This window comes from Aythya fuligula, chromosome 4 (assembly GCF_009819795.1).
Source record: "Aythya fuligula isolate bAytFul2 chromosome 4, bAytFul2.pri, whole genome shotgun sequence".
In the NCBI taxonomy this organism is placed as follows: domain Eukaryota; kingdom Metazoa; phylum Chordata; class Aves; order Anseriformes; family Anatidae; genus Aythya; species Aythya fuligula.
The window spans coordinates 48,228,724-48,242,610 of NC_045562.1; the positions used below are offsets into that span (position 1 = coordinate 48,228,724).

The following is a 13,887-nucleotide window of genomic DNA, read 5'->3' on the forward strand; positions in this document are numbered from 1 at the left end:
ACTATATTGCCCTAGGCTGTTGATGCCAAAGAAATCAACTGTACTTTTCTAACATGCCAGAAGAAGGCTTGTCCATATTTGATGTAATTCTCTTTTTTGGGCCTTTACAGAACAAAGACCGTGCATTGATTTTTTTTTTTTGCAAGGAAAAAGAAAAATCCCTCCTAACCACCAGCATCAGCTATTTTCAAATATGAGTAATTCAGAATCTGAAAAAAATATTTTTCTTGTTCTGGCTTGTGAGGAAAAGAGTCACATTATGGACATTTAAGCACATGCTGTCTACATAAAAATTCTGTTTATGTTAGACATAAAACAACCAAATATATTAATGTTCATAAATTCATCATCACATTTCATTCTGCACTTGTATTTTTTATTATTGTATTCTTATTATGCCACCTATTTCTTATTTTAAAAGAGCTTACCTGACACATCTACAGGAGGAATATATTGAAATAAGGCTAAGGTCTACTACCCACACCAACGTATCAATTTTCAGTGACTGAGATAACTGGCAAAACAGTTTTCAGGATTACTAAGAGGTAAAGCAGAAAAAACCTCAAAGCTTCAGCATTCTTATTGATGTAATCAGAAAGGGAGAACTAAAAATGCAGCTTTTTACTATCTGCAATTAAAATGAAATGCTACTGCCAAAGTAACAGTCCCTCTTAAACGTAAACCTATTCTCTTGAAGTGTGCAGGAACTGGATACTAAAAACACGTCTATTTTACCTAATAGATTAACAATTCGCCCCTGCTAAAACCTGCATAACCTCATAAAACAAGCCAAATAACTTATAAGAAATAAACTTTAAAAAAAAAGTTAACATCTTAGCACAGAACACAGCAAGACATTCCCAATTTGCACCAAGTGTGTGTGCCACCACTGTGCTTTTATAAATCGCATTATACAGCATATAACAAAAAAAATATGTGTTGCTCATACATGTGACTCAGTTCTCCCTAAGATGCAGGATTGTCCAAATGGGTATTTGAAAAGAGCCCATATTTTTAGAAGAGGATGACCTGAGCTACATTTTCCTATTGGAGAAGAAAGAGCCAATAGCAATGAGCAGCTATTTCTTTGCTCAGTGCCATATTTATTAATAAAGATTTCTGGGTAATTCTCATAACGATCATCGAACTGGGGCATTAACATACACACAAAGCACTTTTGCATAAAGTTTTGATACACCTCACGGTGTTCAATTCCGTTGCAGGGAACTGGAATGAAATATTCAAAACCAAACACAACCTCCAAACTGGTAAAGTGATACCAACCAAGAAAGAGCTGGTTGTTGTTTGTTTGTTTGTTTTTAAATGATGAATTCCTGACCTGGATTCAAACCACATAAAGTAACCTATATGTAGAACTGCTCATTACCGCCCGTTTTAAAAGGTATCAATGGCTTTGCTGAAGAAACTCACAGTATCGTTTCTTCCCAGCGATTAATGCTCTGATATACATGTAGACCTAATTGTCTGTGCAAGGTGCAACTGGAATTATTTTGGTGATGGGAATTTCTTCCGCATGCATTACTAAATATCAAGTAAAAATCAGTCCTGACCCGAATTTATTGTCTTTAATCTGTTAAAATATAGGACCTGCTGCACGTTACTGCTATCGGGTAGCTTAAATAGCTCAGTTGCTAAGCCAAGAGCTCTTCTCATACGATTGCTAAACACTATCCAGAGAAGGTACACAGAATTTGTTCAGGAATACGGGGAATTTGAATAATCTATGGACTATTTATGCTTAGGGCTGCGGTTGTAAATTACTCTCCCCTTTCCCTGTGCACCATCCCCCAGCCACCCAGCAGCAGCTCACTTTCAGTGCCATTATTGTCAGGCACATTACATTTCCAGGCTGCACGGTTGTGCTCTCCAGGTCTCTATTCACCCCTTGAACCGGGTTTTAGGGGGTGGTTTTACACCGAAAAATGACAGAGCAGAGGCACAACGATGATTTTTTGGATAACTACAGATAGGCAGACACGCGATTCGCTGGCGTTAACACCAGCAGAATTAACTGGGGGGTTAAAAATGTGTTATTCACCGAAAAAGCTCTGTGTGAGATGGAGGAGAAGAGGCGAGTGCCTGGTATTTCTGCCTCCTGAGCGGAGCTGGGGGCTGTGCAGGGAGGCAGCTTCCCAGGCGGGCAGCGTGACCTCGGGCTTACCTGCGGGAAGCGGCGCTGCCCTTCAACTGTGGCAAGCAGCAGATCTCGATCCCGGAGCTCTCCAGGCGATCCCGGAGCCCTTCAGGGGATCCCCCAGCCCGCTGAAGGGCTCACGGCAGCTTGAACAAAGCGCTGCAGCCCCGGCGAAGCGCGGCGCGGCACGGAGTCATCCCTCCTGTCAGGCTCGGCGAAACGGGGAGGCGGCGGGACTCGCTGGGAAAACGCTAACAAAGGGAAAGAAAAAAAAAAAATAGAAAAAAAGGAAAAACCTCAAGGGCTCGAGAAGAGCCACAGCCCGTCCCCGGGCGGCGCTGAAGCGGCCCCTCCCGCAAGCCCACCGAAATCCCCCTCCCTGCCGTGGCACAAAGGCGGCTTCGCCTCGCCTCGCCTCGCCTCCCTTCCCTCCCCTCAGCCTCCCCGCCCCGGCCGCCGCCTCACGCCTCGCCTCGCCTCGCCGCCGCCCCCGGCCCCCGGGGAGCCCCGGGGGGCTGCCCAGCCCCGGCCCTCAGCAGGGGCAGCCCCTGGCCTGAGGCGGCCGTGAGGGGAGGCTGAGCCCCCCCAGCCCAAACCCACCCCCGTGAGGGAGGCGGCGGGCTCCTACCTCGCCCCTGCCAGGCTGAGCCCTGCCCTCGGCTGCTCTCAAGGGGGGATTTCGGCGCTGGCAGCCCCCTCCCGAAGGCTGCAGGCTGGGTGTGCAAGGGGTTGCTCGGCCCCCTCCTCGTTTACTGGGGAGGGGGAGGAACTGCGAGGAGCAGAGCGAAATCCGGCCGTGGAGCCGCCTGCCTCCTCCGCCCCATCCTCAAAGCCGCTGTGGGTGTCCCCAGTCTTCCACCGCGGCCACCTGCACCGAGGGCAGAGCAAAACCAGAGGCTGCAGTTAGCTCCGGTGCCACTTGCTGGACCATAATTGATCGTGTGAGCCATGCTCCTCTGCTTCTAAGGAAGAAAATGTGTTTTTTCAGTCAGCTCTCCGGCTTCAGGTGCTCCCTGTGGAAAATGCCATGCTGTTGAGGATCCAGCCTGCTCCTTAACTTTTTGGCCTAGCCACGAGTGCGCCTTCTGCACCTGTTAAAGGGAACAGGGTCTTACAGAAAAGCAACACCCACGCTGGGACACCCCAAAGGGCCACCTCACACATTTTTCCATCTCTGTGCCCAATACCGGGATAATAAAAAGGAAGAACATCGAGTTTCGGCATGCATTTACTGATACTCCCACTCCTTAATGATTTGCAGCTCAGTGAATTCCCGAGACAAAAGAAGTGTTTGTGCAAAAACAAAGTTATCTTTGACTCCGGGATAAATACAAAATCACTTTTTTATCCACAGTGTTCTAGGGTCAAACAAGCCCTGGGAGCTGCAGTCTGTTCCCTTTTCAGTTCCTTCACAACCAAAGTCACAGAATACATGGCATAAACTCCTTACCTGATTAACCAAAGATGAAACCTAGGTACCAGGTTATCTTTACATTAGCAATTCCATATATAGGTTTGTATCCAAAATACGTAGTTACAAACCACCTTGCTTATCAGAGGTGGACTTTACAGCACTCTTTTGAAGGATTCTTTTTTCTTTACTTTTTTTTTTTTCCCCTGTTATTGCAGCATTTACACTTTATTTCTGCAATTTTGCTCAGTTACATGAGATTGTTGTTGGCAAAGGTCAATGTTAGTGCTTGCATGGAGAAGCTGTAAGCTGGAGTGAGATTTATTTATTTTTTTCTTAAGAACCGACACTTTCTGGAAAGTGATGCAGCTGTAAACCTGTCTAAAAAAGTAATGGATGGCCTTCAGGAACGCAGGGCTTTATAAATAATCGCGTCACTTTGAATTTATTGGATGTATCTCGAATTTCCATGGAACAATCTGCCAAGCATGTGGCACAGTTGCAAGGAAAGGCAGAGGTCCACTAGATGGCACAAACACACCACTTATAAACAGGCTGTGGTGGGGGAGTCTACCTCCCATTCTGTGCCTTATTTATGGAAAGCAAATGGGTACAGACGGAAACTGCACATACAGCTATAGTCCAATAACCCACACATCTATTTTCAAAGAAAAGAATCAGATGTCAACATAATTAAAGGCTCAATGAAAAACTTCCCAAACAGCAGTACCTGCTCCTGCAGATCTTGGCTTACAAACAGCGAAATAACCACCTTGAATGCAACTCATTTCTGTGTCTGCATTCAGGAAAATACAGCTGTCCCTGCGCAGCAGTATTACAACCGGGTAGAAAAAGCCACTGGCATTCTCACTTTTCCCCCACACTCCACTACTTCCCATCATGCTGGTTTAGTTAATTTAAACAGATACCATCACCTTGAAATGACAAAGGACGCACCACTGACGAACCTGTGGTGGAGCAGCTCTGCTCAGATTATGCTGAGCTAGCCCTACACATGGATAGGGTAGGCAAATATAACATGATAAATACCAAAACCCATCATCTGCCTCAGATCAAATACAGATAAATCTAATACTGAGAGAAAGCAATTATTTTTAATATTTTTTTTCACCTACAGCAGGTTGTCCAGGACTGCATCCTGTCAGGTTTTGAATATCTCCATGGCTGGGGGAACTCCACAACCTCTCCAGGCAGCCTGCTTCAGCCTTTGAACACCCTCATAGGAAAGAAAGAAAGAAACAAACAACAACAACAAAAAACACCTTTGTCTTACATTTAAATGGAATTCTTTGTATTTCAATTTGTGCCCCTTGTCTTTTGCCCTTTCCCTGGATGCCACTGAGAACAGACTGTCTTTATCTTTTTACTCCCCTCCATCAGGTATTCAGACAGAATCACAGAATCATTAAGGTTGGAGAAGACCTCCAAAATCACCTGGTCCAACATCCCCCTACCACCAATAAAGGTCCCTCGTGAGCCTTCCCTTCTCCAGGCTGAACACCGCCAGCTTGCTCTACCTCTCCTCAGGTGACAGATACCCCAACGCCTTCACCATCCTTCTGATCCTTTGCTGGAATCACCAGGCACATCCACGTCCTTGTTGCACGGAGAGCCTTGCAGAAGACATCACACTGCAGGAGTTAGCAACCTTGGCCACGTCAAAGCTCCGCTGGGTCCTGATCTCAAGGCTTGAGCCACGGAGCCCAGGCTTGGGCCCAGCCCTCCGGCTGCAGCCTCACCAGCACCGAGCAGACCCATGCCATGAGCACCTTCATCTTCTCCCTTGGCACGATGGCACAACTCTGGCTTGTGATGAGCTTTACTCCAAGGTCAAGGGCCTCCAGGCTGTGCTGGTACCTGTGGTTATTCACCCCCCAGATGCAGGACTGGTTTCTTACAATAAACAGAATAAAAAGAATAAATAAAATATTCTGCCCCAGAGGACAGCTTTTTTTTTTTTTTCTTAAAAAAAAAAAAAAAAAAAAAAAAAAAAAAAAAAGGCCTGGGGTTATATGGCTTTATGTGCAAAATAAAAATGGCATTAGAATAGTTCAGCCTTCTCACACGTGCACCAATTATTTTGTATGATGTGTTTTACATCAGATGGAAGCCCTAAGCTTAACCCTTTCTATAATTAGCGTCACATGGGAATCACAGCGTTTCTCGGATTCGGGATGAAATTGCACTTTCCAAATGAACCCTAGAATTGCCTATTTAAGTTCATTTAAATTCAATTTTTGGGACACTGTGGAGGATGCAAAAAATTAATTCTAAGAAACTCTCAAAAGACATGCAAGTTTAATTGAGCAATCTCGGTTTTGATAAATTGGTAAATACCATCCTTCTATTCTCTCCTGATTTCTCTCCTTCTGACAGTACAGTTCCTGTTTCATAGAAAAAACACACCCAACAATTAGTGCCTCTTCTTTATTATTTTTGTAATGTTTTTCCTCCATTCCCAAGTTCAGATAACAACAGAAGGCAGACAAATATTTGGACTTTTCCCATGTTTTAACGTCTGCCCCACTCTGCTTTCAACTCACCCCCTACCTAGATAAGGATTGAAGCTGTACAGAAACTTTGAACAGTGTCCATCATTCTAATATCCTTGACTTACACTACACTTGTTTCATACATGACACCCCATTGATTTAGATTAGATCTTCCACAAATTTTGTCTTTTTTTGTATTTTTCCAAATAAAATATTTGATTTTAGTGCAAACTTACATAATTCTTACGTTCCTTTTGTTCTAGCTGCTTACAAAAATGTGTACAAAATAGTAACACGGAAAATGATAGATGTACTACAGTCTGAATATCAGTATTGTTTCAGTTTTAGAAAGCTGCACTGGCTTTAGTCGCTGAGATGATACTAGTTTTATTACAACAGCTGTGCTTGATGATCCACTAATTTTTCAGAGATGACATTCATGTAAGAAGTATTATTAATGTGTTATGGTTTTAATGGTAAAGGCAAAATATACATTTTATAAAGAAGAAATATTTTCAATAAAATGGAGCATTTGCTCTTTAATTTAGTTTCCAATTGAAAAGATTTTATATACAAAATATGATATTTAGAAGTCACTATTGAAAACATCAAGAGCAGAAGATGAGTTTGTTTCTCATTCTTACTGAATTGCTTCACCCTGTATAATTAAATATGAATTACTGTCAAGAAACTACTGACTTAATTACAAACAGTAATAAACAATACCTAAGAGACAACCATCTCCCCATTTGTGTAACTGGCAAATAAGAGACCTCAAATGAGATACACCCATTTCTAAATAAACAATTCCTTCCAATGGCTCAGAAGCCTAATGAGATACAAGTATTTTCAGATGCTTCTGAATGTGTGTTCTAAGTTGAAGTTGTTTTTAATTAATAACATTTAATACATACATAGACATTAAATAACAAAACTAGCAATATACAGTCTATGAAAAATAAAATATATCTATATAGCTTACAAGCAACATTATCTCCAAATATGAGACAATATTTCCAGTTAACAGAACATTCTTTGTAATTTACAACTGTAACAATCTTAGTGCAACGTAGACAAATTCTAAACACAAAATTCTTTCATGTCATTTAATATGCTGTTTACACCTTAGGGATTCATGCTGGTAATCACAGGGCTTTTCCTTATTCAACATTAGACAAGCATAACACTACCTGTTGGTCAATGGAAGGATGCAAAACAGTAAATTCTCCCACTTCTAGTCCTCTGCGTGATATCTCTGAATACACATCATACCAACCTGAATGGCATGTAATTATTCGAAATCATACATTCTGGAGTAGAACAATGATACAATTATTTGCACAGATGGACTTTAAGAGGTTATCATTAGATTCTGATTGCTAATTGCGTCTTACTTTTGTACAGTTTACTACACTGTACTTTACTACAGTTTAAATTTGCAGTGTTCCTCTGCTAAATACACCGAGTATCTTAATGGTTAGTTCTTACTGTTTCTATCTAATGTGTATCATAATATAAAGCCCTGCGTTACCTCTCTAACAGCTTGAGCTGAGCTATGTGAAGGATTCCAGACTTCATGCTCTTTTAAAAAGAAAATTTGAGAAATATCTCCAAATGATTCAGAAATCTTCTGAATTCAAACTTCTGAAATAGTTTTATAATATTTAATGTATTTCAATACATCTTTCAAAATATCAGTTTTCACTTTAAAAAAAAAATCCGTATATTTAAAAATGCAACTTTACACAAGCAATAAAGAAAAGGAGATGAGTAGTTACATGACAAAAACAATAAAGAATAACCAATGTATTTTTTATTGAGTAAAATGTTCAGTTAGCAAAATACATTCACAAAATATATAGACATTCTTCACAATATTTAAAAGCATTAAGAAAACACTTGTTAAAAATCCAAACACACAGAATATCATCAGTACAAAAGATATACTGGCTCAGCATCTTCAAGACAATCATGTATGTTATTCTCCTATCTTAGGAGTAAGATTGGAGAATCTCACAGTAAGATGAACAAACTTCCATAACCATATGAGATAAGCAAATAGAAATAAAATCATAAAAGAAAACAAGAGATTGTCTGTCATATCATATACTTGTTTCTTTCATACAATTATATTATGGTTACCAAATAAACACAAAACCTAGCCAGCCTTGATACAAACCCCATCAAAACAGCCCACAAAAATCTAGTCATCCCAGAGAGCTGGGAGAGTAGAATTTTGCAGAGTTGATTACTTCATAGGTTTTTAGAAATTTAAAAAGTAATCACTGATTTGAAAACAGAGGTAGAATGCAAGTCATCCTTCATAATTTTCAAAAACCAAGTCCTTATAACACATTAATGCTTTGATCGCTCACGTTCTGGTTATTCCTTGAAGCTCACATTTCTGGTGGAGAAAAGAAATTTCAAAATAATGGTATTATATTTTAATGAAAATGATGATAAAAAGTAATAATTACAGTTAGCCTCCTCATATTCTCTTCTGTTATTCCTAAATACCAACCATTAGCATATTGTCTAAAACTCTACATCCAGGTCATTGACTCGTTGCTCAAGTGCTTAACAAAGTAAATGTGAGCTGAGGAGGAAGAGAATTTCTTGAGAAGATTAAATCAGATCAGAGAAATAAGACAGTTACGGAACAATGTAATTACAGACTACACTTCACTGTGGTAAGCTCCCAGGAAGGAATAACTAAGTAGACTGAAAGATGATGATAGAAATACGGAGAATTTTCTAAGGTAATAATCCACCAATAAGGCAAGACAGTAAAAAGTTAGCCTCCATATCAATTCAGTTGATCAGATACTTTCTTTAAAAATGTGTACTTCATGAAACTGGGATATTTTCTGATAGAGTATGGTACAGAGCTGTTATTGGTAAAACCAAGTACTCAAATAGTAGGATAAAATAGTTCACTATAGAGTATTCTTCAAGTATAGCATCTGGACTATTTTTATTGCACTCACTATGAAGCAAGAAAAATTAAGGACAACAGTCTACTAATTATACTCATTCTGAGAAACATGTTATTTACCATTTTCTTAAGAATGAGACCAAAATGATCCAGAGATTACTGGGCAAAATCTTGATTTGCAACATAATAGGGTTTGCCTAACGGCTCACCAATAAAACAAAAAAAGTCACAAGCACTCTTTCCTCCTTCTTATTAATACTGGTAGTATCAAGACCTATTTTCTAAGTAAGCCTAAGAACAGGTCATATGTATTTACCAATATAAATAGTTTAAACTGTTATCAGTTTGGAATTCTGTCTTTTGGGTTGAGCAGTTAGATTCATAAGCTGTTATTTTTAAATATGCTCTTTTCCAAACAATCGCTCTCCCTAACCTTCCACTCTTCACTGCAAACTATTACACAGTATGGCAGAGACAGGATATAAAGTCAGCTAATCAGGCCCGTAACATATAAACATCACCTAAACCAATGACCTCTAAAAGAATAAAATTGTCAGTGAAAATGACTGAGAGACTGCTTATGACTTTAAATTTTTTTTTTATGGACTTGGGTGACCACGATCTTAGACATTCATAGCCTCCAAGAACTAGCAATGAAAAATACAGTGATAATTTTTAAGCACTTTTGGAGACTGTTTCATCTAATGTGTTGAGGACTTTCTCCTATGTGCTATCTTTCCATCGTTGTTGTACTTGAGAGAATCTCATGATGTTTCTCTTAATATGAATCATTCATTGTTTGGGGATAACTACTAAGCAATAAATTGGCAATCTATATTTGGACATAATTAATGACACTAATAAGAAGGCAATATATTTGGGAGCTGTCAAATGATGCAAGACCATTAACAAAAACAGGAATGGGAATCCATTACGGCATATGGTCTTTGGAGAGCACTTTGCATCTATTGTTTCCAATCAATATTTTATAGCAGGAGAGTCAACAAAAGAAGAATAAGCACCATCTGAGGTGTTGAAGAACTTTGTAAAATTAAAAAAGTATTAGTTAGAAACAGTTTAAATCTAATTCTTATATGGAAACAATCTGAAAAAAATCAAATCACTTACTTTTCAGTTGTCGCTTCTTCAACTGTCCTTACAGCTGCACGTTCTGGAGACTGCGAGGGAGACCTTAAAGTAGAACTGAGAGGAGGTGAAGCACGTAATGATGATGTAGAGAGACCGTGTCGACGCATTTCTTGAATTGCACGCTCCCTACCAAAAGATAGTAATTTCAGTTACAAAACACTTCAGTACTGCAGGATGTTAGAACAAAAAATATTTTTAACATATTTTTATTTGGTGATTTTCACAATAGTTTGCAAAGAGTTTTGTTTTCTTGTAAATAAATTTTTCTTCTTGATTTTTTAGGTTAATGGATTTATTTTTTTAATGCAATTCACAAAAATTCACAAAATTTAGGAGGGAATTCAGAAACAGCGTTTTTTTTTTTTTTTAATTAAGCAGTTTTCAGGTTGAGAATATTAGGTTTTACATGAAAGCAGGAACACAATTTTCCATAAAAGTGCCCCCATATTGAAAAAACAGTTTTAAAATGAGAGAGGAACCACCTTAATATGAAAAAAACCCAGCCTCTTACCGTTCAAATCGTTCAGTTGTTAGTTGTCTTTTTAAAACATCATAGTCAGTCTGCAGCTGTGCAACTTTACTTCGAAGTAAGGAAACCTCTCTATTATGACTGCTTCTAAAAAAAATCATGAGAAGCAACAAAGTTTGCTTTGTACACTGACAGGTGGGATCCTAGAGGAATTAGAACAAGTCAACAAAACAAAAACAGATTCTCAGCATGTTGTTTCACACAAACCAAATCAAAGAGAGAATTAAGGAGTGAGAGCCAAATGAATACAATGGCATGTTGCTGGAAGGAACCTAAGGTGAGAAATGTGTGAGAAGCTGGCAAGTCTCTCAATACATCCTTACTCCAATACATCATGTTCTTTTTCGGACACAGGTAAGCAGAGATATGCTTTATAGAAACAGACAAAATAATTACATGATTATTTCATTGATTTACTATCTTAATATCTGGTTATGTGTACAGTTAAAGAAGAACAAAATAGTAAATATTGTCTTGTCTGTGGACAAGAAACATATGGCTTCAGTAGAAAGTATATTAAGCAGGCTTGAAATACCTGTCTAGAAATGAAAACAGTTTTATAACATCTAAATAAAACCAGTATTAATGTAAACTCAGACCAGCAAAGCCCAGTTCCTGAAGGCCTGTTAAGTATGCCCTTGTGTTTGGGGCCAGCTGTTCCAATCACAAGAATCATAAAGAAAAGCAGCCTTGAAAAATCTTGAGTGACATAACGTTGCTCAGCAAATCATCAGCTTGGACAACTCAATGTTTGGTTGCAAAATGCCCTGAATTGCATTAGAAAGCAAGCAAAAAAAGTCGTTACTTGGGTGTAAAATAAGTCATCTAAACCAGAATCTAAACAGCTACATTATTATATAGAACCTGCAAAGTCAGTATGAAGTTGAGTGCTCAGAAGTCAGTTCTGGAGAAGGAAAGATGAACTAGTTTATTGCTTAAGCACTGAACTTGAATCCTGAAAAAAAGTTCTATTCCTAGCTCAGTCACAGACTTGTTGTCTGAGCACCTGCTGTTCTCTGACTCCAGGGAGATGTGAAATAATCCAGAGATCTGATCCCCCCAAAATGCAGAATAGTCACTATTCTTCCAGAACATCTTCCCTCTTCCTACTAGATCTTACTCTATTAACAATGCAAGTATTGACATTTGCAATGAACAGAAAAGGAACCCTACAATTTGGGTGGAAGAAATCTTGTGGAAAAAAAAACTGTTAAGTCATTTAAACAGAGTTTTAATATTTGTACAGAGCAAGCTAAATTTATGTTAAACAAAAAACTCATTCTTTCATTTTCTTGTAATGTTAGTGTTTTATTTCACTCAGAACATTCCATTAGTTTATGTTCTTTGTATGCTGTTAAAATTCTTTTAATAATAATAATAATAATTTTAAAAAATCCCACTTTTCTAGTACCTGCATTTGATATATAAAAAAAATATCCTCTCTACTCTTAACTTTATCCCTCCAAAAAGATCCATCTTTTCTCTGCAAGACTGTTAAAAAGTTGAGGTAGAATCTAGGCACATGCACAGCATGAGAAGTTGCAGCTATTCTACTGAGCTTATAAGCAAAGACAATCAAAATAGAAAGTGCTGTCCACATTTGTATACGTATCAGTTTCAGCTCCATTTACATTTAAAAGCAACAATACATCACAGAATCACAGGATAGTTGATGTTGGAAGGAGCCTCTGGAGGTCCTCTTGTCCAACACCCCTGCTCAAGCAGGGCCACCTACAGCAGGTTGTCCAGGACCATGTCCACAAACAAGTTTTGAGCATCTCCAAGGAGGGAGACTCCACAACCCCTCTGGACAACCCGTGCCAGTGTTTGTTCACTGGCAGTCAAAAAGTGCTTCCTGATATTCAGAGGGAGCCTCCTGTGTTCCAGTTTGTGCTCACTGTCCCTTGTCTTGTCACTGGGCACGACGGAACAGAGTTTGGCTCCATCTTCTTCACACCTTCCCTTCAGGTATTTACATACACCAGTATGATTCCCCTGAATGTTCTCTCCTCCAAGATAAACAGTCCCAAATCTTTCAGCCTTTTCTCATATGAGAGATGCTCCAGTCTCTTAATCATCTTCGTGGCCCTTCATTGGACTCCCCAGTAGGTCCATGTCCCTCTTGCACTGGGGAACCTAGAACTGGACACAGCACTCCAGGTGTGGCCTCACCAGTGCTGAGTAGAGGGGAAGGATCACCTCCCTTGATCTCGAAGGAAAGGATTTTAGTGATTGCACTGAAAAGATGGAAGAGTTATATCAGACAAGTGAACTTCAGGAAAGGTATAGCCTCCTGTACCTGACTTTGACGTGAGAAAATCTGATGTGAGAAGGAGTCGTGATCAGCAGAGAAAGTAAAGCAAACATTCTGAAATCAACACTGGGCACAGTGAAAAAAATTCAGTGCTTATTCTCAAGACTGAATAAAAACTAAACAGGGTGTACCTTTCCTTTTAGAGTAGGTCTCCTTTGGAATTCCTGTTTGAGTTCACTGCTAAACTGATGTCCACCACAGTGGCGATTAATCAAAGTGATATGAAAGATGCAAAGGGAAATTTTCAGTAAACAATGTCACTATAAGTCAAAAGCCTTTGCTGCAAAAATCCACTCAGCCGACCAAAACTAAGTATCAAGAATTTGACTTTGTGAGTAAGTGTTGCAACAAAGAAAAAGTTTCATTTTAACCCATATAACACATGTAACTTAGGACTTACAGTTTGCCCTCTGCAAGTGTTAGCTTGTCTTTCAGTAGCTGAATTTCTGAATTTTTCTCCTGGGATGTTAAATGGTTCTGAAACTCTTTATCTCTACTGGTAGCCAGCAACGTTTCAAGATTCTGAATTGTAAGTCTCTCACTGGATAACTGCTTTTTCAGCAACTCTGCTTCTGATTTCATATCTTCTAATTCACCTAGAACCTAGGGCACAAATTTTTATTATTTATTTATACACTGTGTTTACAAACAACACAATTCACTTTCCTAACAAGTCATAAAAACCAAACTGATCGGAAGTTTCTTAAAAGTGGAAAGAATACAGAGCTCAAAAAAAACAAAACACATTAAAAGCTAAAATTATTTAAAGCTATACTTAATTAAGAAATATTCAAATATCAGTCAAAGTCCTACCAGGAACTGGAGTGCTGAAAATGCTTGGGTAAATACTTGGAACACTAACTGACTTTTAATGGTGTAAG

At 39.1% G+C, this 13,887-nt stretch overlaps 1 protein-coding gene across 2 annotated transcripts in view; it reads right to left on the bottom strand.

Annotated features, from left to right (window-relative positions):
* Positions 1-7,915: 7,915 nt before the first annotated feature.
* CEP135 (centrosomal protein 135) overlaps positions 7,916-13,887 on the bottom strand; it is a 30,206-nt gene continuing 24,234 nt past the window's right edge. For both annotated transcript variants that reach the window (XM_032187533.1, XM_032187532.1), the window contains 4 exons: positions 13,407-13,609; positions 10,675-10,779; positions 10,143-10,289; positions 7,916-8,483 (listed from right to left, as the gene is read on the bottom strand). In XM_032187533.1, coding sequence (XP_032043424.1) covers positions 8,462-8,483; positions 10,143-10,289; positions 10,675-10,779; positions 13,407-13,609 — 477 coding nt within the window. In that variant the 3' untranslated portion in view covers positions 7,916-8,461. The remainder of the gene's footprint in view (positions 8,484-10,142; positions 10,290-10,674; positions 10,780-13,406; positions 13,610-13,887) is intronic.